General features: G+C 46.2%; 1 protein-coding gene and 1 long non-coding RNA gene across 2 annotated transcripts in view; both read right to left on the bottom strand.

The window, feature by feature from the left end:
• Window positions 1-3,378: 3,378 nt before the first annotated feature.
• On the bottom strand, window positions 3,379-9,145 carry LOC138141655 (uncharacterized). The gene is made up of 2 exons (XR_011163229.1): window positions 7,507-9,145; window positions 3,379-5,892 (listed from the first exon to the last, which is right to left on the bottom strand). It is a non-coding gene; the product is annotated as an uncharacterized lncRNA (long non-coding RNA).
• Window positions 9,146-10,363: 1,218 nt separating this feature from the next.
• The window catches only part of PHKA1 (phosphorylase kinase regulatory subunit alpha 1), a 72,920-nt gene continuing 60,061 nt past the window's right edge, over window positions 10,364-23,222 (bottom strand). Inside the window, exons 27-33 of the mRNA XM_069062393.1 lie at window positions 23,003-23,118; window positions 22,887-22,925; window positions 18,191-18,241; window positions 17,381-17,551; window positions 15,274-15,327; window positions 14,185-14,385; window positions 10,364-11,755 (exon numbers count right to left, since the gene is read on the bottom strand). Coding sequence (XP_068918494.1) covers window positions 11,582-11,755; window positions 14,185-14,385; window positions 15,274-15,327; window positions 17,381-17,551; window positions 18,191-18,241; window positions 22,887-22,925; window positions 23,003-23,118 — 806 coding nt within the window. The 3' untranslated portion in view covers window positions 10,364-11,581. The remainder of the gene's footprint in view (window positions 11,756-14,184; window positions 14,386-15,273; window positions 15,328-17,380; window positions 17,552-18,190; window positions 18,242-22,886; window positions 22,926-23,002; window positions 23,119-23,222) is intronic.

The following is a 23,222-nucleotide window of genomic DNA, read 5'->3' as shown; positions in this document are numbered from 1 at the left end:
TCAAGAGTTTTATTAGGTAATTTGGAAAATGACAGAGCTGAAAAAAGGTGTGTGCAGCTCCCTCCCAAACCTTTGTGAAGCCAGACAAGGGCATAAGGGTAAGCTCTGCAGAGAAGGGCGCTTTGAGATGTGTATCAGTAATGAAGTATAAACATTGAAGCTTGGGGAACCCAACACAAAGCTTCGGGTGGCCCCAAAAGGAGCTTTGGATGGGATTTAAGTATTCCCTGCAATCACCCTGTTTCCCCAGAGCATCACGGAAACCAACCTGACCTCTAAGCTAAACTACTGGGTTCAAACAACAGTGATAAGGATGAACAATTAACTAGTTTCCTCATTATTTCTCTCTATTGGAGCCTTTGAAAGCTCAGCGTTGTCATGAGCAGAGAGCTGGGGGAAATTCTCAAAGGAAGTTCACTAAAATAACCCTACTCATCAGAGACAGCCTCCTCACTACCTATCTTATGTAGAGCTTGATGGAATTCCTTCTAGGAGGGGTAGGAACCAGACTGGCAGCAAACTTTTCCCAACCTCTCATAGTCAGAAGAATCAATTTGAATAGATCTCAGGAGCTGTAAATTAGGGGACTTAAATTTACACCAGGAAACAAACGCACTGTGGCCATGCATATCACAAAAAAACATAAACCCATGCTTCCTTCAATGTCTTAAAAGCTGAACAAATTTGAGTCATAATCTCACAATTCCTTAAGGAGATCTATCTCATTAAACAGACTCTATAGGTAAACTAAGGCAGATTACAGATTAAATTACATTTAGAGGGGTCACAATGGACTGATTGAGAAGGGAGATTTAAGTATTGACAAGAAAATACCTTGTCAGGGAAACTCTCCCATACACACTTAGTTAGGGGAATAACTAAATCACTTTGGGAAATTCAAACTTCCCTTTGGCTTCTATCTGAACAATTCAAAAAACCAGTTAACAGCAGGATTCCATAATTCAGGTTTGGGTTAGGTGAGGTTAATATGAACACAAGCCAGGCTTGCAGTTGCCCCAAAGTTGCAAGAGGCTGTAATCTCTGAACAAGAAAAGGAAACTGGGCATACCTCCCCTGCAAGCGAACACAAACATCCAGAGACAGTGAAATCAAAGCCATTCAATAACAAAGTCTCCTTGGTTCTGGTAATCTGCTCCAAATGGCCATTCACTCATCACATTCCTCTGAGGAGCAGCTGTCTGGCACAGCCGTGTGATCCCCAGAAACATCTTCCTTTGCACATTCTCCTGACAGCTCTGGGGGGCTCCTCCTGGCAGACTCACTTTGCTGCTTCTGTGTCACAGAAGCACAGGTTCCTTTTTCAATGTCGCTAAAATCTGCCAGTAACAAGGACGCAATACAAGTTAGTGCACCCTCTTAAATTGGGTTTTCCAGAAACTACTTTGTGTGGTACAAACCAGCCCGAACCTTATGCAGGTGACCCTATGTGTGACAGAAGCGTAAGAACATCAAATTAGGAACCTTTCATTCACCTGGAAGTTCAGAAAGAGAAGAAAAAGCACAATTACAATGGGTTTTTTATGGAAGTTTTTCCTGCCAATCTCTCCAAGAACATCATGAGAGAAGTGCGTCTGTCTGTTCACCATCTGTCAGTGGGTATAAACTAAGGACTAGGCAAGCTGCTCAATTTCACTGGACTTGAGTTCAAACCTCACTGCCAGCTTAGTAAGGGATATCACTGACCTCTAGGTGTGCCATGGAAACTTGGTAAAGATCTGCAAACTTTGTAAATATCCCCTTGAACCCATTTCTCTAATTCAAAATCCAATGAGGGGGGCAGCTAGGTGGCACAGTGAATAGAGCACCGGCCCTGGAGTCAGGAGGACCCGAGTTCAAATTCTGCCTCAGACACTTAACACTTACTGTGTGACCTTGAGCAAGTCACTTAGCTACAATTGCCCTGCTTTCCCCCCTCCAAAAAGACAAAAAAAATCCAATGACAGGGCAGTTTTTCCTCATATCTCCCCATAAACCCCCATGAACATGGAGGGTTTCAAGGTTATTTGATTACAGTTAGGCATCTATCTATCTATCCTCAATAGTTTCAGTCTCTTGGTTTCCATTAAAGAAAAAAACAAAAAACAAAAGCAAACACATTTCTCTAGTTTGCTCCAAAGAAGGTTATGCCTAAGACTGGGTAACATGATCAACTTCAGTGGTGTCAAGACCAAACTCTCCAACCCAGATTTTCTACATCATACCTTGTGGATATATTGCCACCCCCCGCCCCAGGCAGCAGTCATCCCAAGTGCCTGCTGCCAGGCTAACAAGGGTACCACTGCACTTGACATATACCATATTCAAGTCATCATCTGCACAGCTTTCAAATAATCCCCCGGAGCTATGCCAATTGTAAAAAAATGCAGTATGTCTAGTTTTCCTCCAAACATCTCCACAAAGCCCATGAATGCTTTCAAAGTGACTTTCAGGATGTGTCCATTTGTCTCTCCATCATATTTTCATCATATCATTCACCATCCTTTCCATTAACATTTTTAAAAAGAAAATCTAGACTGGCCACAAACAGGTATAAATTTAGGACTGAATCTTAAAGAATAAAGTTAAAACCTAACCTTTCTTCCTCATATTTCCAGGGCACAAGCCACGACCCGGCCCCTGTTCTCCACACTGCTGGCTGCCAGCTCAGCATGTGCCCTTGTGAAGTTTGTCATGTACAAAGCTTGCAGAGAACACCTTGGATCAAAGCTGCTTTTTCAAAGTTCAAGCTAGTCGATATATTGAAGGATATTTTTTGTCCCAATCTTTCTACATCTCTCTGATTTGGGGAGAGGCATGCATTTGGCCATCCACAGTCTTCCCACCAAATGTTTCAAAGATAGGGCCTCTTTATTTTTTCTACTGTGCTCCCAGATTGAAACGTATGGAGAATTTGCCTGTACCTCTTGGTTGCACAGTCCTTCACATTGCCCAAGGAAGCTCCCACAACTGAAAAAGTTTCAAAAAACGAGCTGAAGCTTTTCCCACTTTACTATATTCCAATGAAAAGAAATAATTTTGCTTTCTTTTTTTTCCAGGACTTTTTCATCCCAACCTTTCCACTCCCCACAGTATCCCTTTTCACAGCCATAACTGCCAAGGAACCTCATTTGTACAAGAACAGTTTTCTCAGTTTCTTGGTTCCCTTGAAACTGTGGCTCCTAATAGCTCCCAATGGGTGGGCCTTCAAGCCAGGAACCTGGATCTTCACCCACATTGGTTCAGCTGAGGCCTACTTTCTCTAATCCACAGTTTTCCATCCTGCCAACCACAGTCACATATATGGCCACTTGCAGCTGTTGTTCCTGTTTTCAAGAGTTAAAATCAAGCTCCTGAGACATAACAGGACAGCTAAGCCAATTATAATTTGATAGGAGTGTTTATTAACCGGCCGGGACTGCCTCTCAGACCGAAAGACAGCATCGAGCTTTCTGTTAGACATAATTTTATAGACAATGTGATTGCTGGCAACAGAATATGTTTCTAAGGGGTTAGCATTGTTTCCATTGAAGCGGAGCTTTCTCAGCATTATTCTTATCAAAGCAAAATATTCTCAGTATTATTCTTATTGGAACAAAGCCTTAGTATTATTTCTACTGAAGCGAAACAGACCTGAATCCGTGGGAATCTGGGGCATGTTTTAGCAACACAGGCGAAACATTTCTTTACTATTGGAGGTGGTTTCCAAGGAACCCAGTAGGGGTTCCCTCTAGCAGATTTAAGGGGGCTCTAGTGTATAATTTCTGGTGGGCACTTCATTCCCCCCTTTTTACTGGTTCATAGATGTATCTCGGATTCAACTGAGTCCAGGGGAATATAGGGGATATAGGCAGTGTGGAGGGCAAACAGCTTAACAGCTTGAATCCTTTGTCTAACATAGGTAGTTAGGCAGTTAATAAGGCAGGGAGTCAACAGCAACCCCAGTGACAACAAAGCAAATGGAAGTTACAAGGGAAGTTACAAGTGAGGTGAGCCAGGGGGACCAATTAAAAAGGGATTGGTACCAAGACATGGATTGTTGATGATGAGCCTCTCTGTCAGCCAAACATTGACGTACAGTAGCCAGAGATTCCTGAAGCACCCTGGAGTGGTTGACATAAAAACAGCAGGTTTCTCCAACGGCCATACAAAGGCCACTTTGCTTGAGAAACAGGAGGTCTAAACCTGGCGGTTTGGGAGAACCACTTCGGCCAGGGAATCTAGGGTGGTCTCCAAGTAGGAGATTTGGCTCTCCAAGTCTCGGATATCTGTATAGACTTGGGAGGTGAGGGCTTCAAAATGACCATTTCCTTGTACTAGGGCCGTGGTTCCCACTGCTGCTGAACCTGCTATGCCTAGATCAACTAAGATAGGGACTAAAATGGGGACTGTTCTTTTATAGTGGGCTTGTAGCCCAAAATGTTCACAAGCCCCTTCTCCTGAATAAATGTATATCTGTGGAAGGACATGAACTAAAATGCAGAATTTGGGGGAGTTACCAGCAAGGAGGCGTTCCTGTACACAAGCAATTAAGCCTAAGGTATAGGCAAACCAAGCATTTTGAGGGGCTAAGAAAACATTTGGTGAAAATTCCTGTTTGGGAAAAACCTCGACCACCGAAGCACAAAGGTTTTTATAAGGTGACTGCTGGAGGGTGTAGCCCTTAGATTTAATATACCAGGCTTGTCCCTGCACATCTCCTAACGTAAGCTTGGGGGAGCCAAGGTTACAGCAGGCAGGGAGATTGATGCCGGTGAGTGTGGGCTTTCAATACTGAATTTCATGATCAGTTGAACCCTTTGATGAATTTAAACCTAGCCCAACAAAATAAAGGGAGGCAGGGCTCAAGCAAAACCAGCAGTCAGAAGTTAGGCTGGGATCCAAGGAATTTAGGAAAGAGGAAACAGTATCAAGAACATGAAAAGTATAAGAGTGGGCATGTAGCCTGGGGTTTGCCAAAGTAATCCCTGGACCTGCAGGGGTAATGGTAGAGTGTGGGTTAAGGGGCCCATGCGGAGTTTGATCAGTGTCCAGGGGAGGGTTGAGGACTGGGTTGGGACCGGTGGGAGTAAGATCCCTTGGCACCAGAGTGCACTGAATAGTGAACAAGGCTCCGGGATCCCTTCCTACAACATAAAATCTAATTCCCCAGATCCTCCCCATTTTCCAAGTTTGTTTAGTCCAATTTAAAATCCTGATGACAACCGGGTTACATGATTTAGGGTGTTAAAATGAAATGAAATGTGGTGGTCATGGTTGCCACCGGAGACCCACTCAGAAATGGTGACACAATCCCAATTGACAGAGTGATATTTCCCGGTCCCCCCACAATCGGGAGACCCATCCTCAGGGTAGACATACGGCTGCGTTGACCAAAGGCTGCTTTTCTGCTCCACCAGCAGCACCATCAGCAAAATACATGCCTGTGTAGGGAAACAACATAAATCTGGGGCTAAGCAGGGTACAGAGATCAAAGAAAAGGGTGGGCTGGCCATGAGTCACATTTTTGAAATTAGAGTCCCATCAGTTGTCCTAGTAAGAGTCCAAGAGTCCAAAGTGGGAGTGTAGGGGTTAGGACCAGCAAAAGGCAAGAGCGCTAGAAGCAGGAACATCACAACAGGCTCTTGGTTTTCAGTTGTAAGTCACTGGTGGGTTCTGCCACTCACAGGTCTGGAGAGCTGGGAGGAGTCGTCACTTTAACAGCAGATGGGGTAGTCAGTATAACCTAGTATGGGCCAGTCCAACGGGGCCCAAGTGAGGAGTCTGGGGTAGTTTGCGGGTGGGCCCTCAATCTCCGATATTCACTTAGTGTGCAGGATCTTAGGGTGGCGAATGAGGAGGGGCCTGGTGCACTGCCCGAACCATGTTTTGGATGTCTCAAGGAGCCTGGAGGGACTTGAGAAGTAAATCATTAACAGTCATACATAACAGCATTCAACACCCGAAATACATTAGGAGGTGGGGTGCTGAACAGAATCTCAAAAAGAGAAGTGAATTTTACACATATGTATTCAGTTACAAATATTAACACTTGCTTAGATGATAGAATAACTACAAATTCAGATTAAAACAGCAAGTTCTTTTCTGCTTTACAATTTGTTACATCAGGGTCTCTTAGAATCACACTAGAGATTTTAAAAATTCCTTCTAAAGGTATTTTCCTTCTCCAAAACAGTTTCAATGATTACTAAACCTTTGTGAAGTAAGTTAATTGATAACTTTTAAAGGATCTTAAGCAGTTTGCATAAACTTTCTATACATATTCTAATTCTAGATGAAAAAAAATTTGACTTTCCAATATGCTAACATAACAAAGCTCACATCTTTTACTTGTTCTGAGCATAGAAACCTGTTACAGAAGGAAAAAGGCAGGGACATGTGACATTCCAAATATGCCAGGAGAAAACGTCCTTGGCTCTGTGTAAATTCAGGTACAGTTACAGATATTCCATCTCATGCAGTATCTGTTCCACCTCATAGCTAGACTCAGGAATAGGTGGGAAACATTCCTTTTCAAAGGAGCCTCATGGGTAAAGTGAGCTAGGAGGGATCCCATCCCAGACAGAGGCTAAGATTGTCCCTTCGGCCATTACCAAATGTAGACTTCCACCTGTTGACAGCACAGGATCACATTCCTCTGAGTAGCTAGTGGCATTTCCTCTGAGACGCTGATTTAATGCAGACAACTATACCCAAATTCAGACTCAAAATAAAATTTAGTTATGGTCCCTCCCAAGTGCTTTTTACCTTAAACAACAAGCCTCACCAATCACAGTTCAAAGCCAGTTATCATTACTTCTATTCTCATGGGGCTGTGATAAACAATAAAAAATGTATCAGATCTTATAATGTAAGGAATTCCTTTTCCTTCTAAAATATAAAAGCCAATTTATAAAAATCCTTTTTGATCTTTGCAACTTCTTAGCAAGTTAGGTTCATTTAAAACTTCCTTTCTCAGACTGAATGACCTTGCCTGGAAATAATTTCTAGAGGATTTAACAGTTTTACTACATAAGGAAAATTTATATGAATTATAAGCAGGAGAGACTGCTCTGAATGGGCAGAACTAGTCAAACAAATTTTCATACAATAATCAATAAACAATTTTAGGTTTTAACATTAAAACATTAGTCCCAAATAGCTTAGTTAACAGTTTTACAAGTTTTTCTGAATAGCAGATATACATATTTAAAGTAACACTACTGGGGCGGCCAGGTGGCTCAGCGAGTAAGAGCACTGGCTCCAGTGTCAGGATGACCTGGATCAAATCCGGGCTCAGATACTCAGCACCACACCCAGAAATAACTGGCCATGTAATCTTGAGTCAGTTACTTAACCCCGATTGCTTAAAAAAAATAAAAAAATAAAGTAACACTAGTGGTCTTACACAATTTTTTCCTCACTCAGGTTTTACAATATACAGTGTAGAAATACAACAATAATATAAACTACAAGATGACATTACATTAATTGCCTTTTGAAATTACATATAAGAATGATTGATCTTACCAAGTGAAGAGGCTAGTTGACTTCTGACCTCATTTTCTCCTCTCTTTTTCTCATCTCCCCACTTTATAGACGAATTAAGACTCAGGGTTAAATTCTAGGTCACACAACCAGTCAGTGCAGGGTTCAGAACACACTGTTTCTCACTGACAAGCTTTTTCTCACTTTTCTGAGCTTTCTCTGTGGTTTTTCCTTTTTGCTCTATATTCTGGGGTGTTTTCTCCCTGTTCCATTGTTTTCCAGGAGTCCTTAGCAACCTTCTGTAATTCCTTGGCACTGGAACAAGCAAAGTGATTATTTGCAGCAAGGGAGAAACCTCTTAGATGGTACTGAAGTTGGAGCTTCATGGTGCAGAGTGAACTCTGTATTTCAGGGGGAAACCCTCCATTTTCCAAACTCATCACACTCAAAGCCAAGGTGCTAGGAGGCTGGCCTGGCACTGAGGCTCCCCTTCATGGACCCTCCCCCTGGGCTGAACCCGGGAAGCCCTGCCCCACCAGCCTGACCACAGTTCTTCATGCGCCTCCTGTCCCCCCCAGCCCCGCCTAGCAGGAGGCCAACTTAAGGGCTCTCACCCAACCTGCGCTTCATCTGCCTCTTCGGATCTGTTCTCCCCCTGCTCCTGCCCCTGCCCCTGCCCCCCAGGAGGCAGCCTGTGCAGAGGAGGCCCAGGTATGCCGGGACTTGTAGTTTCCTACCAGTCCCTGGCTGGTGTATGCAGGGGTGCGCACAAAAACACCAGATACATGTACACACGCACACCTCACGTCCGCCTCCCAGGGTCAGTATCATTACCACCAGGGACAACTCCACCAGCACAGGAGCCAGGCACCCTAGGGTGGGGAAGACGGCCTAACACCCTGAGCCCTTGTGCCCTAGCCATCCTCCTGAGGCCCCAGTGACACCTTCCTGCTTTGCTAAGACCAAGAACCAGGGGGCTTTTTTTCTGACTTGCAGCTGAAACTTATCCCTCATTAGACTAGGAGCTTCCTAAGAGCAGGCTCTCTTAACTCTCTATTTGTATAGAGGTGTTTTCCACATAGTGAGCCCTTAATAAATGCTTCCTTCAAAATTTGCAGGGGGTGGCTAGGGGCACAGTGGCTAGAACTCTGGGCCTGGAGTCAGGAAGTCCTGAGTTCCAATCCAGCTCAGACAGTTAACTGTGCTAGCCGGGCCAAGTCAGTTAGTCTTAGATTTCTCAACTATAAAAAGTAGGAATAAGGATTAAATGTGAAAAAAAAACACTCCCAGCCCAAACCAGATTCAAAAATGTAACTGAGAAATATTTAACAAAATAAAATATAATAAAACACAGATAACACCTTTGGAAACTGTCGCTATAGAGCCCATACTACTCCTTAGGTATGGATTAGTGCCCCCCCCCCCGCCACTGTTTCAGTTTTATGGTGTGTTGTGGCAGCACAATCTCAAAACAATTCAGAATCAGATCAACTCTAACCCAAGTATAGGCATTTATTGGGATTGACACCCATCAGAAGCAGGCTAGGTTCCAAGAGGAACCAGTTACTTCAGAAAAAGCATGATGGATTTTCATTCGGTAAAGATGCAATTAAAAATTCACACGGCCAGGAGGCACAGTGAATAGAGCACCGGCCCTAACGTCAGAAGGACCCGAGTTCAAAGCCGACCTCAGACACTTAACGCACACACACACACACACAAACCTAGCTGTGTGACCTTGGGCAAGTCACTTAACCCCAACTGCCCCTCTAATAAACAAAAAAAAGATGCAATTACATAACAAAAATTATGAATATGAAAAAGGAAGGAGGGATTTATTAAGGGGTTAGGTAATGTGGAAGGGGCCCTTCTATGGTTTGGTGGTCAAACATCCTGGTCATACTGTTTTCTTATTGGCTAGCTATTGTGGTCCTGTCTGGTCAAGATGGATAGTTGTGTATTATGGTCCTGTCTTGGGCTAAATGGATGATGCGACTCTGGTTGAGTACAAGAACACACATGTTCAGATATAGGAATTGGATCTGGGGACAGTGGCATGCTAGGGGCATTGGCTGTATGGAGTCTGGGGCCCTATGGTGTGGTTAAAGCCAGATTATGTAGTTAAATCAGGACATGCCTGCTATTCAGTGGGGCCCATAAGGAAGTGAGAATATTGGGGCTGGACGCAGCTTTATTAGGATTCTATCACCACCACTGGCTAAGAAGACAAGTGTTTTGAAGAACCCTCAAAAACTCGATGTGCCATTTTCTGTTAAATTAAAATCAGTCTCATCTATCTATCCAAACAAGTCCCCTAAGGACTTCAACAAAGCAGTGTGAATTAACATACTTGGTCAACTGAGTCTGAAAATGTATGTACTGGAAAATAACAAGACTATATTTCTTTTTTTTTTTTTGCTTTTTGAAGAGCAACTGGAGTTCAGTGACTTGCCCAAGGTCACATGGCTAGTTTTTGTGTTAAGTATCTGAGGCTGGATTTGAACTCAGGTCCTCCTGACTCCAGGGCTGGTGCTCTATTCACTGTACCACCTAGCCACCCCAAGACTATATTTCTTGAAAAAATCTAATTCTAACTGCCAATCCACCCCCTCAAACTTGAGCCCCCACTGGTGGAACAGGAGTTTAAATGTTAAGTAGCAAGTCAGTAGGCCCTCAGAGGCCGTCTCAGCCAGCCAGTCCCTAAGCAGCAATCTTCATGTTCACATAGCCCATAAGTGGCCGAAGCCAAGCCCCTTCCTGACGAGGACACCTGTCATTGTTGGGTGAATGTCTGTCCTAAAATGTGATGCCCAGAACTGAACACAAGGCAGTAGACTGCAATCATTGAAAAAAGTGACAGTCTGACATGCTGGCGACAAAGACACAGATAAACACCGCGCACGTTTCACTTTTATTCCGTAAACTTCCAAAACATCCTCAGCGTCAAGTGCATCCAGCAGACTGTTGACATTAAGTCAGACAGTGAAATGCCACAGTGTGCGGGAGTGCCAGCAAGGATGCAGCTGGGAAACCCTGAAGTCCTACTGCTGGGCAGTGCTAGGCACATGCCAGACTGTGCTAGGCCAAATGGCAGGCCCAGGAACCAGCCACCCCTTGCCCTTGAACGGACAGTGTAGCTAATAAATTTCTCACTGAGCTGGGCATGAAGGTTCTCTTGGTAGAAAGGACTTTGGCTCAGAGTTCTTTTCAAAGCCGGAACTGATTGCTGGGGGAAGGGAGGGGAGAGGCAGCAAATGCCAGGAGAGTAGGGAAGTAAGATTTTGGTCTTCCAATCAAAAAGAAAAGTTGGGCAAGCCTTCTACAGATCAGATGAGCCACATAAAAGACCAAACTTAGGGAAGGGGCTCATGAGAAGGCCCCCCATTCAGGTGCATGTGCTCAACTGGAGCCAGATGGGTCCCACACCTCTCTAGATGCCTATGGGGAAAGTGGTGATGCCTGATGGCTGGAGGATTGGAAGACAGCGAGATGGAGCAGGACAGCTCAGAACCCTCCTTGGAGAAGAAGGATAGAGTCTGCCCCTTGACCCATCACTTTTGGATGCTGGCTTTGAGTCCAGGACAAACAAGCTAGTGAAGGGGATCAGTTGCTTCCCCAGCCTCCTTTGAAATGTCCAAGGCCCAAATTCTAGGGCAGGTGAACACTGGAAGCCGTATCGGGCTGTGAGCCCCCAGCCTTGAGCTCATTCAGTGAGTGGATGGACACAAGGAAGGGGGGGGGATGGCCATTCATGTGGTTGCCATGCAGTTCCCAGGAAGACCATGAGGCGGCTGGGAGAAAACGCTTAGACCCCACTCCACCCCCAAAAAGCTTTCAAAGTGAAACAATGGAAGACATGATCGAGGAACCCCCCTTGCACACCACAATAAAGCAACCAGAGAAGAGAGGAATAAGTTAGGATGAAAACAGGAAAAGTGAGTCAGGAACAGACTTAACAAGCCACCCTAGTGCACCTGGAGGCCACCCTGGGAAACAGTTGTTGAGGAGTGCTCTAAGCGGAGCCTCTAGAGACAGCTGGATTCTGCCCAAGCTACTGTACTAGGTGAGTTTGTCCCCCTTCTAAGCTACGGAGAAAAGGGCAGGGAGGCCAGGCATGTCACTGCATGGCACAGACACTGTGAGGCAGAAACTCCTGGACATAGGTAGCCGCAGCTTTGGAGAGGTAGGTCATAGTGCCAAACCTGCCGCTGGGGGCGCTGTCGTAGAGGAGGGTGCAGATACCAGAGGAAGGATCCTTTGCCAGCATGCTGTCGTCTGCTCCAAGGGCTTTCTGGTTTGATGGGAGAAGAAAAAATGACTACTCAGCTCCTGGTTTTGCAAAAGTGGCTCACTACCCCCCAACCTCCCACTGCCCGTCCAGATCTTGGGCTGTTACAGGATCTGAGCCCCGAGGGAGTGAGGGTAGGAACACATGTATATGTGAGAAAGACTAGGAATTTAGTGTCTAGAAGTAGATCTGTGTGATCAGGGAAGAGTAACTTCAGCTCACAGAGACTCAGTTTCCCCCTCTGTAAAATGGGGATAATGAAGCCCTTTGAGGTCCTTGTTCTCAATCAAAAGCCTGGTAGCTGTTGTCTGCAGATCCCTAGATCACTCCCCTTCCTTCCTCAATAAGTTCGGTACCTGGCTCACAAACCTTTCTCTCCTCCCCACCTCTTGCCCATATCCTAGAGGACTTCAACATGCCTAGTGACTCTCCTTCAAAACACCCTAACCACTCAGCTCTTCAGCCTTCCCATGATCCCCTCCTCCACCCCACTGTAGCCACACACAAAGATGGTCATACCCTGGGTCTTGCCATCATCCAACCATAATTAACTAGCTTTCCATCGCTTCCTCTGCCATGACCTCCAGTTGACCCCTCAATTCTCTCCCAGGCCATCTTCTTTTCCCCATCTTAAGCCCTTGGTGAGCCAATCCAACACTCCACTGATCTCTCCTGAATCCCTGGCCCCAAATCACAGCCCTGGATCACTCCCACCATTTACCAACTTCTTTTCTACATAGCATGTCAATATGTGTGATGTTGAACAAAGGTGGAGAAAATCACACAGCCACTCTAACTGGATCCATTACAAATTTCTGTACACAACATCACCAGGCCCTCACTGCTGCTAGGCAATCTTACTCTACCTCCCTTATCAGCTCACTCTCACACTCTCCATAAAAGCTCTTCTAAACTTTCCTCCCTCCTTAAACTTCCCCCCTTTATTTCAGCTAAAAACTCTGCCTCCTACTTTACAGAAAAAAATGGAGGCCATTCACCGTGAGCTGCCTCTCCTCTCCTCTCCTCTTCCTCATCTCCTATCACTCAGGTGACTTCCGCCACTGTCTCCTCCTTCACCCCATCTCATATGAAGAAGTGGCCCTACTCCTGGCCAAGGCCAATCCGTCCAGCTGCACAAGACATTCTCCTCCAGCAGATCATCCCCTCCCTCACTTATCTGTACCCCTCTCTGGCTCCTGGCTCCTTCCCTACCTCCTGCAAACATGCCCATGTCTCCTCCTATCCTGAAAACTGTCACTTGGTCCTTCCATTACCACTACCCATGGTCCTATAAATATCTCTTCAATATCTTGCTCAACTCCTCACAAAGGCTGTCTACAATAGTTGCCTTCACTTCCTCTCCTCACACATACACTCTCTCTCCTTTTTTGGCTCATTTAATCATTTGTTTATTTTTAAGTTTCCCCCCAGTTAGTTACATATAAAAACAATTTTTAACATTCATTTTTAAAACTTTGAGTTCCAAATTCTGTCCCTTCCTCTGTCACTGAGAAGATAAGCAGTTTGATATAGGTTATACATGTGTATGTATCCATAACAGTCATATTCTCACACTCTCTTCTTAAACCTTTACAATCCAGCTTCCAGCCTCATCACTGCACCAAAATTGTTCTTCCCCAAGTCATCAACAATCTCTTGCCTATGAGGCTTCCCTGTTCTTCCATATTTTCTCCTCCAACAGCCGGGCTGAGGCAAGTCACATCCCATTCATTATAATCACTTGGCCCACACCCAATCTATAAAAGGGCTAACTAGTATCATGCGAACTTAGCCAAATTCTGTTCCCTCTGACTGTAAAATGAGGAAGTTGGACCACAGACCTTTCAATCCCACATCCCATAATCCTAGGAACACTTATCAAGACCACTTAGGAAACTCCACCCTCTTTTACTAATTCAATGCAATTCAAATAGAAAAATGATATCCTAATAAGCCAGTATGATTATAAATGACCCTGTGCTGTGTCTGCTAAGCAATCTGAATGAACACTATAGACCACCAAATGTCTCCAGGGACCAGGAAGCACTCTGTCCCAAGACCAGAGCAGCCGAGCTTAGAGGAGCAGAGCAGGCTACTTAGCTGTTTGCAAGAAGCTGGATGGTGATGCCCTCTGCACCCAAACCCTTTGGCCAATATGACAGCTCAGCTCTGCAGACAGAACAATGGAAAAGGCAATGAGAAAGTGAGCTCCATCACCCAAAACAGTTATGAATTAAAGAAGCTCATTGTCAAAGCTCGGTTTTGGAAGAGGATGGGGGACACAGAACGTAGCCCCAAAAGTGAGACAGAAACTGACATCCACAGCACAATGAAGCCAACATGAGCCAGCACCCAAACTCTGGCCCAACAGCACAGGCCCAGCTGGAACTAGCCTGCCTCAATGGGTCATGGATTACCCAGACTGCACAGACCTGTTCTTGAAGGAACAGCTCGTTGGCAATGTGCACAATTTTCTCCACAGCAATGATACCACCAACACTCTGGATTTCAATGTCTGCCAGCATTGTCAGGACGAGGATGGCTTCGACCAGCAGCTGGCGGTATTCTGGCTGAGGGACGCGATTCAGGACAGACTCCACATGAACTGAGAACTTAATCTCCCCTGGAGTCATCTAAGAGAAGGAAAAAAGCACCATTCTCAAGGTACCCACCATCTGAGAGAGATGAATCATGGATTTTTTTTTTGCTTTTTGGAGGGGGGAGGGCAGGGCAATTGGGGTTAAGTGACTTGCCAAGGTCACATGGGTAGTAAGTGTTAAGTGTCCAAGGCCAGATTTGAACTCAGGTCCTCCTGACTCCAGTACTGGTGCTCTATTCACGGCACCACCTAGTCACCCTGAATCATGGATTTGTAAAGGCAGCAAAACCACTAGAGCCAGGAGCAATGTTCTGGCCCTTCAGAAAGTAACTGAGTCACTACTTGGATCTGCCTGCTGCCTGCCACTAGCACTGTACCCCACTTCGGCCTGGCCTCCATGTAGACAAGCCAAGGAAGAGGAAGGGAATAAGCATTTCTATAGTACGTACTATGTGCCAGGTACTGTGCTAAGCACGATTTTTTAAAAACAAATATCCCTCCAAATGGAGGACATGGAGAATGTTCTCTTGGGAAGAAGAGCAAAGCCCAGAATAATCACCTGGAACTCTGGTCCTCTTCAGCATACAAGAGTCTGCAATGAGTACAGTGAGATCTCCACTATTCCTCGGCCCCATTAATGATCCTGAAGCATGCGCCATTCCCACATCTCTATCATTTCTGTCTTCTCAACACTAGCAACCCTGGTAGATGGCAGGCAGAGAGGCTGTCCTGCTGGTAAGCTATGCCCAACCTGGGGCTAGCAGGCTTCCAATTGCTCAAGGACACATTTTTCCTTTTTCTCAATGTAAACCCCAGGTAAGTAGCTTAGAAACACTCTTCCCTATGTTCAAGACTTTGCCAAGTGATCAGAGCATGCATCACTCTCCATTGTCCCAGGACCAGGGAGCACCCAGACTCTTACCTCTCGAGTCGTTGAAGAAGGAAGAACGAAGCCTTCCACAGACAGGCCATGGCACTGCACAAGAGGAAAGCCAGGTGATTGGCCAGAAATGCAGATTTCATTACTCTGCCAGGCTACACTAACAACCACATGGTCTTTAGGAGACACTGAACACTGCAACACCAGGTACATAATCAAGGATCACAGGGCAGAGAAGTAGAAGCTTCTGGAAGGCCAGGGCTGGTCTCATGCTTGTCATTCTCTCTCTAGCACCTGGACCATAGGAGGCACTTGGGAAAACCTGGCTGAACTGGGAAGAAGCCCAAAAGCCCAAATACCCATGGTCCAGGAATAGAACTTTATACCCAGAAGCCACTTTGGCATCAGGACTAAGGGCACTTCTTCTGCTCTGTGTGTGGGAACCCTAACCCTAAATGCAGGGGCCAGTCTAAGCCCACAGATTAAGGGAATACGTGGTAGACTGAGCAGTTTTAGATGTCACCCATAGGGGTTGCAGGCTTTAAAGCAAGCCAGATTTTGCTCCAAACTCCCCCAATCCTTAGGGCTAAGTAGAGACTCCTGGAGTTCATCCAGGTCACTGAGGAGCATCTGAAGGTCACTGGCCCAACTCCCTCCCATATTCTGCCTCTATCCTATGGGCCTCCAGCAGGACAAAGTCAGGCCCTATGCCCACATTATGCAAAAATGTCATGCTAGGTTAAAAGCCAACATGGTCCCCCTGAAAAGGAGCTTTAGAGATCTTTGTAGACCTCAGGAGAAACCCTAGTGAGAGAGCAGCTGCCTCATAAGGGCACCCCTGCTATTGATGACAGCACAACCTTTGTTCTTCCAGCCTCCCTGGCTCAAGAATTCAAAAGCAGGGGGAAGCAGCCACCTGGTTACTAGAACAAAGCTCACTACTCCGTGCCCTATGATGGCAGAAGAAGGTTGGAATCCATTCTCTCCCACACACTCAGTGATGTTCTTTGGGGTAGCATTCAAGAGGCCCACCGAGGTTGCCAGCTGGAAATCCATGCCTTTTTAGTAAGTGTTGGCTGCCAAGCCCAATCTCCATTTGGGCTACAGAGCTGAAAGTGTTAGGGTCTGTCAAATGGTCCTGAACCAATATATTGCCAGAAACATCACTAATCTTGCACTAAAAGAACTGTTAATGAGAGGCCCATGCTTGGCTGCCTCTCCATAATGAACTGCTCTGTACTTCCTCCATAGCATAGAAGCAGCAAGGCCAGGGAACCCAGTAATTGCTGAGTCTGCTTCCATAGCCAGAACCAAGGTCTGGTTATTATTAACCATCATTAACCACCTGAAAGGGGCATCAGAGACTAGGCCTCAGCTTGCCTATCATTGGGATGGGCCTAGTGTCACTCATCAAGGTACTGTAATGCAAACACTGAAGGGCACACAGACAGCCTGGGGATCACAGGCTCCAACTGGGGTACCTGAAGCACCAGGCAAGTGCCCCCACCAGGACTTAGAAGCCTGGGAAGATGAGCATTCATGTTTTCACGATATAGGGAAGGGAACATGGAGTTGAGTCAGAGGGGCAAAGTAACTGGTGTGCAGTCCCACAGACAGTGGTAGAGCAGGGCCCTCTCCTCATTCTGCCTCTTGTGTTCCTGTTGTTGTACCATACTAAGGCCCTACTTACCTCTAGAGCCTTCTGTTTAGCATCCCCCCTCCCATCACACTTGTGTTCACCCCCAGGGCAATCTCTTGTGTCTAGGGAAGGAGGGTCATCACCCTTCAAGGAGAATGAATCAACTCCCCCAATGGACCAGGCACCTCAGGGATACAGGAGCTCCCAACTGTGAGGACTGATCAGCCTATGAGGTTCTCATTCAGGTCCTCTCAGCAGTTAGCCAGAAGCAGTCCATGTGATGTAGCATTAGAAAACAAGTGCCACATATGGAAGTTGGCTAGAGGGAAAGCCAGTACTGAGGGAGGGCCATCTGACCTGAGGGAAGACTGCCAATGTTGTTGGACGGAAAAGTCCACTTGCCCTTAGGTAGAAAAGGTAGCAGGAAAAAGCCACGCCTCTGCCTACCACAAGGACCAATGCAGGTCTGGCAGAGGGCTCAGAGGGGAAAGCCACAGCATAGATTCAAACCTTCTGCAGAACCTTCCACACTTTCTGATAAAACCCAATGGGGACCCTATTCAGTGCTCCATCGAGCCGGCGCCGGCGCTGCCACTGGCCCTGGCGAGTGTCTTTCCAGGACTGCTCTTCATGGGTACTTGCGAAGGAGCCCCCGTTCGGGCTTAATGAAGGTCCAGGTGACTGAAGAGAAAAAAGGAAAATACAGTGGAGCCAAAGGCAAAAAAAGTGGGACATATAACACAATCAAGCCCGCTGTACCAACTGGCCCGATGGTAGAAATGCACCCACTCTATTAGACCCCCAGGGGATTGGAGCCTGGCACACGCTGACTTCAGAAATGTTTGTGGGAAGTCATTGGATTAGAAAAAAGGAACTTGGAAGCTAAAAAATGAAGTGGATTGAGTTCCTGGGAATGCAAGTAACACAGCAAACAGGAGGGAAGCAGCAGTGAGTGCTGCCTCTAAGCCCAACCATGCCATCTGTCCCCTTGGAGCACTTCTTACCCTGAACAGGTCACAATTCGGCAAAATCTGTTGTGGTTTTTGGTTACACTGGCGCCCATGCTTAAGTGATTAATAATGACTTAAGTTGAATTACGTTCTTAAACTTGAAAGTAGGCAGTTAGAACTGTATGTGCTCCCACCTCTCTTAGAAGTCGTTCTAGCTTGAAATCTATAATCCTAGGATTCCCCCAAAGCTCAGCTTCTTTAGTCTGGTTGGGCCCTCAACACTGACAGGCTCGCCCATAGCTCCTCGGCCAGTGGCATACAGACACAAGAGGCTTTTGGGAGGGAAGAAAGGGAAGATGACAACAGTTACCAGAAAAGGCGGGGTCATCAGCTCAGCACTCAGCATGTGGCCACCATTGGACTAGGAAAGAAAATCAGAGAATAGCAATTTAAAATGAATGGAACACTTTAAAAAATAAAACGATTAATAAAAGCAAAGTTACTGATTCTTCAAAGAATAGGCCAGCATATTATCATTGAAAAGCCAAAAATAATAGTAGTCTAAGAGAAACCACAGAGAAGGCAGCCAGCCCACAAACATATCCAACAACTCTTTTATTAGAACAGATGTCTCTACTAAAGTCCTTGGAGGATCAGCGGCAGAAAAGCAGAAGGAATGTAGCACTGTGGGATGAGGCAGAATATGGTGGAAGAGACTGGCCCGAGTGTAAGGAGACCCAAGCACAGGGGGCAGCTTCTGTTTGCATCGGGGCTTCATTTCACAGGAGAAAAGCTGAGTGCTCTAAATAGTCTCCTGATACCTCCAGGGCGGCCAACGTGCCACGTCTGAAGGTCTTTGTTGTTCTGCATGTCCCTGCTGTGTGACACTGGACCACACTCATTCCCATCACTCTTCTCTCCTGGCTGTCTTCCTGCCTACTCAGTCATTCCTTCTCAGTCTCCTTTGCTGACTTGCCATCTACATCCTCCCCAATTCTGGCCATCTCCCAAGGATATGTCTTAGGTTCTCTCTTCTTCTCCCTCTGTACCCTCTTGAAGTAACATCATCAGCTCTCACTGCTTGAATTAGTGTCTTTGCAGACGGCCCATGAGCCTCAATCCTCTCAGCAATGGTGTGCTGGGTACTTCAAATTCACCATGTCCCCAAATGAACTCCTCATTCCCTCTAACCCTTCCATGATTTCCCTCCAAGGAGGCTGTGCCACCATCCCTCTGCTCATTGCTCTCCCTCACCACACATATCCAGTCATTTGCACCTCCCTGACATCTCCTCTCCATTCCTTAGTTCAGGCCTCCCAACTGACCTCTCTGCCTTTAGGCTCTCCCCCATCCAGTCCATTTTCCACATTGCTGCCAATGGACCTTTCCCCAAGTGCAGAGATCGGCACGTGATTCCACTACTCAGGCCATTCCAGTGGTTCTCTCTATCACCTCTAGGAGAAAGCATAAGCTGACCTGTTTAGTTTCTAAAACCCTACACAAGCTTGCCACAAGCCTATACAGCCTTCCTCAGCTCATTGAACATCACTCCCTTTCCTGCACTCTACAATCCAGCCAAAGTGGCCTTCTCTTCTTCCTTCACACACAACACTCCATCTGCCACATCCATGTCTTTAGAATTACTGTTTCCCAGTCAAGATGGAAAATGAGAAAATCAAAATACCAGGACAAGTTCTTAAAAATCCCCCAGAGAGCACCTGAAATACCCTACAAGTCTAACAGTAAACAGGTGCTTGAGTCTTGAAACCCAAGTAACAGCCACTATTTAGATAATTGTTAGCCAATTCCTCTCAATCAATACAAATTATTTCTTGCCCCACTGGTAAATGTGGCCCATCCCCATTTAAAATTGCACTCTCTCCTGATACCAGTTTTCTCCCATTTTCTTTTTCTTTTCTTTTTTTTTTAATGAGCAATCGGGGTTAAGTAACCCGCTCAAGGCTACACAGCCAAGTGTTTCTGGGTGGGTGCTAAGTGTCTGAGCCCGGATTTGATCCCCAGGTCATCCCAACACTGGGGTCGATGCTCTCACTTGCTGAGCCACCTGGCTGCCATCTCCCATTTTCTAGGATAAAGTCACTTGAGTCGTAATGAATGAGTCTATCCCCATCTCTCCTTTTCTTCCTCAATTTACTTTCTCCTCCTTCTACCACTGGATGTATGACAATTTTCTTTCAGAACTATTTGAATTCTCCCTATCCTAGAAGAAGCATCTATCTCAGCAGGCGGTTAGGAGTAAAGCATTTATCAGCAGTAAAGACTTGAGAAGAAGTGTGGTATAATGGTTGGAGCATTGACCTTCAAGTCAGGAAGACATGGGAACTAACCCTCCCTTTGACACACACCAGGTGTGTGACCTTAGGCAAGCCACCTAACTGCAGGATGTCTGCCTTCCTGAACACCCTCATTACTGTGCATGGTTCAGTACAAATCCATACTAATAAAGGCATATACTTAGGTGTATATATTTGTTGGTCTGGACCTGTGATTTCATCAGTATGGGGAAGTCCCTAAGGGGGAAACTCCTTTTACCCATACAGACTGGCAACCTATTACTTTGGGTCTTAGAAAGCTGCCTGGTGTTCTAAGGCACCTTCTCCAGCAGATTCCTCCCTGCCAGCTGTCTACTGGCTGCTTCCCTGCTGATGACAAACATGCCCACATCTGCCCTCACTCAGTCCGTCCATCCCCACTTCCTGCCATCCCATAGCTCTCCTCCCTTTGGGTCTAAATTCCTAGAGAAAGTTGCCCATAATTGGTGTCTCCACTCCTCCTCTAAGGCACTCCCAGATCAGCATGATGCCTTCTTATGCGCATAATCATTGTTTATTGATTTACTGACTGACTTCTAAATCCTCTGCCACCTGGCTCCTGACCTCAGCACCTCAAACTGTAATGCTTTTGACCTTCAGATTCAACTGAGACAGCTCTCTCCCGATTTCCCAGTGATGTCTTAGCGCCCGCACCAGTGGCCTTTCTCCGTCCTTATCCTTCTTGCCATCTCCTCGGTCTTGGACACTGTCCAGCATCCTCTTCTCCCTGGTTCTCCTCCAACTTTCCAGTCTCCTTTGCTGGATTCAATCCCAAGTCGCACCTGCGAACTGCAGGAGGCCCCCAAGGCTCTGTCCAGGACCCTCTTCTCTTTCCCCTTTGTCCCATTTTCACTTGGTGATCTCATTCATTTCTATGAGTTCTATGATGTCCATGGAAGTGATTCTCAGGTCTATCTGTCCAGCCCAAACTCTCTGCTAACCTCCAATCTTGCATATCCAAATGCCTATTCGTCTTATCAAACTGGGGGCCCTACAGACATCTTAAACTCAACACATCCAAAACTCAACTCATCTTCTTTTCTGGCCAGCCCTCCACTCTTCCACATTTGCCTACTCCAGTTGAGGGCACCACCATCCTCTTGGTCACTCAAGCTCAAAACCATGGGGTCACCTCCAACTCCACTCTATGTCTGAGCTGGAGCCGCATTCTCTCATTGCTCCTCGACAACATCTCCTCTCCCCTATATCTCCTTGTCTCCTGTCACCTCATGCCTGGACTAGTGGAAGAGCGACTGGCTGGTCTACCTGCCTCAAGTTTGCACCTCTGCTTGGCTACCAAAGGTCTGACCGGGTCACCCCACTGCTCAATATACTCCAGTGGCTACCTATTATCTCAAAGATCCAATGGAGGCCTTCTCTGTTCAGCTTTGAAGTCTTTTCTGACCTGGTCCTTTTCTACCCCATAGTCCCCTCTACGATCCATCCACACCTCCACGCTGGTCATCTTGCTGGTCATCCACACAGCACTCCATCTCTGCACTCCATGCCTCTGTCTTGGCTGTACCCCATGCCTGGAATGCTCCCCCTCCTCAACTCTGCTTTGATTTTTTTCAATACAGAATTCAAATCCCACTTTCTGAAAGAAACCTTCCCTGGCTCCCCCCACCCCAATACACACACATACACACACACACACACACACGCACACTCCTAGTACCTTCCTGAGATTACCTCTCACTTACATTGTCTGTCTGGTAGGACTTGGTTTATGTTCTTCCCTGTTTCCCCAATGCTTTGCACAGTGCCGGGCCCACAAGTCCTTGCTAAATGATTGTTGACTGACTGAAATTAGGTGATTCTAGGGTACTTTGCTATTGAATTAGAAAGCTGATCAAGTGGTCACTCATTTCTGAAACAACATTTTATGGAGAAGTTGAAATTGCATTTAGATGTCGATCTTCTATTGTCTATGATTGAACTCAGTGTTCAAATTTACATATGAAAAGAATATGTCAATCTGTACTTCCCCACCTGGGAAATTTGAAAAATGAGTACAAATTTGGCATTGATACAGCTGGAAAGTTTTATCTGAACCATGTCTTTGTTTTCACCAGACAACTCATCCCTTCCCTGCTCTATATCCATGGGTGAGTAGGCCATTGTCTAGACCTACTGGCCATCCACAATTATTCTTGAGTTAGATCTCAAGTTGTGCAGAATACAGGCTTGGGAAAGCCTGGATTTCACTGGTGCCTATTGATTGAGAGGGCAGGCCTTCCCTGTAACTTGAGCAGATGTGGCCTAAAAAATTTCCTGCATCCCTCTGGGTCAAGATCAGGGACTCTGCTCAAAGAGAGACACATCTGAACAGACCTCTTTTGGTATCTAGAGCTCTTTCTATTGCTCCCTCCTACAGGGCAGCCAAGACCTTCCCTAATGTCATCTCATGTTGAAATGACACTCCCACTCTAGCAAGAATGACTTAAGTTTGTGTCAACTTTTCCTGCCTGGAAGAGACACCATCCAATGATGGACAAGATGGCGGCCGAGATGTTTTCCCCAGCTGCTCTGAGAGCACCAGTATTTAACTTGTAGCTCTCCCTGATTTACTCATTTGTGGGCATGTTGTGTTCTCCCCAGAAGAATGGCAGCTCCTTGGGAGCAGGGCCTGTCTCCCTTGAGAATGTTCAGCTGGCGGGGGGGTCAAGAGCACATTTAACTGGGGGGGGGTGCCCCCATGGCAGAAGCTGTTCAATAGCTTAGTCACTTCACCTGACTCTCAATGGAGACAGACAGCCGGCGTAATTCCACCTGGAAAATAAATGAATCTGAGTGAGCTCCAATATGGACGGAAGGCCCTAACCAGCTTCCTCATGATGCTTCTTTACCTGCTTTATGTCGCTTTTTAGCTGCATGATTCCTGCCCGTTCAGTTCTCGTCACCCCAGTAGCGCCAATTTCATGAATGGAAATAGCGGGGCTGACATTGGAATCAGCAGGACGCACTATGGGTAAGAGTAAGAGAATGAGAATGACAGCAGAAGGAGGATGGAGGGAGCAAGGCTTGAATGGACAGATGGACAGAGGGAAGGAGGGAGGGATGGACAGA

This window comes from Petaurus breviceps, unplaced genomic scaffold, assembly GCF_028583685.1.
Source record: "Petaurus breviceps papuanus isolate PSGF00001 unplaced genomic scaffold, PetGlider_PUasm1.0 90451, whole genome shotgun sequence".
NCBI lineage: Eukaryota > Metazoa > Chordata > Mammalia > Diprotodontia > Petauridae > Petaurus > Petaurus breviceps.
The sequence above is the reverse complement of the archived record's forward strand: the minus strand, read 5'-3'. Positions and strand labels throughout refer to the sequence as shown.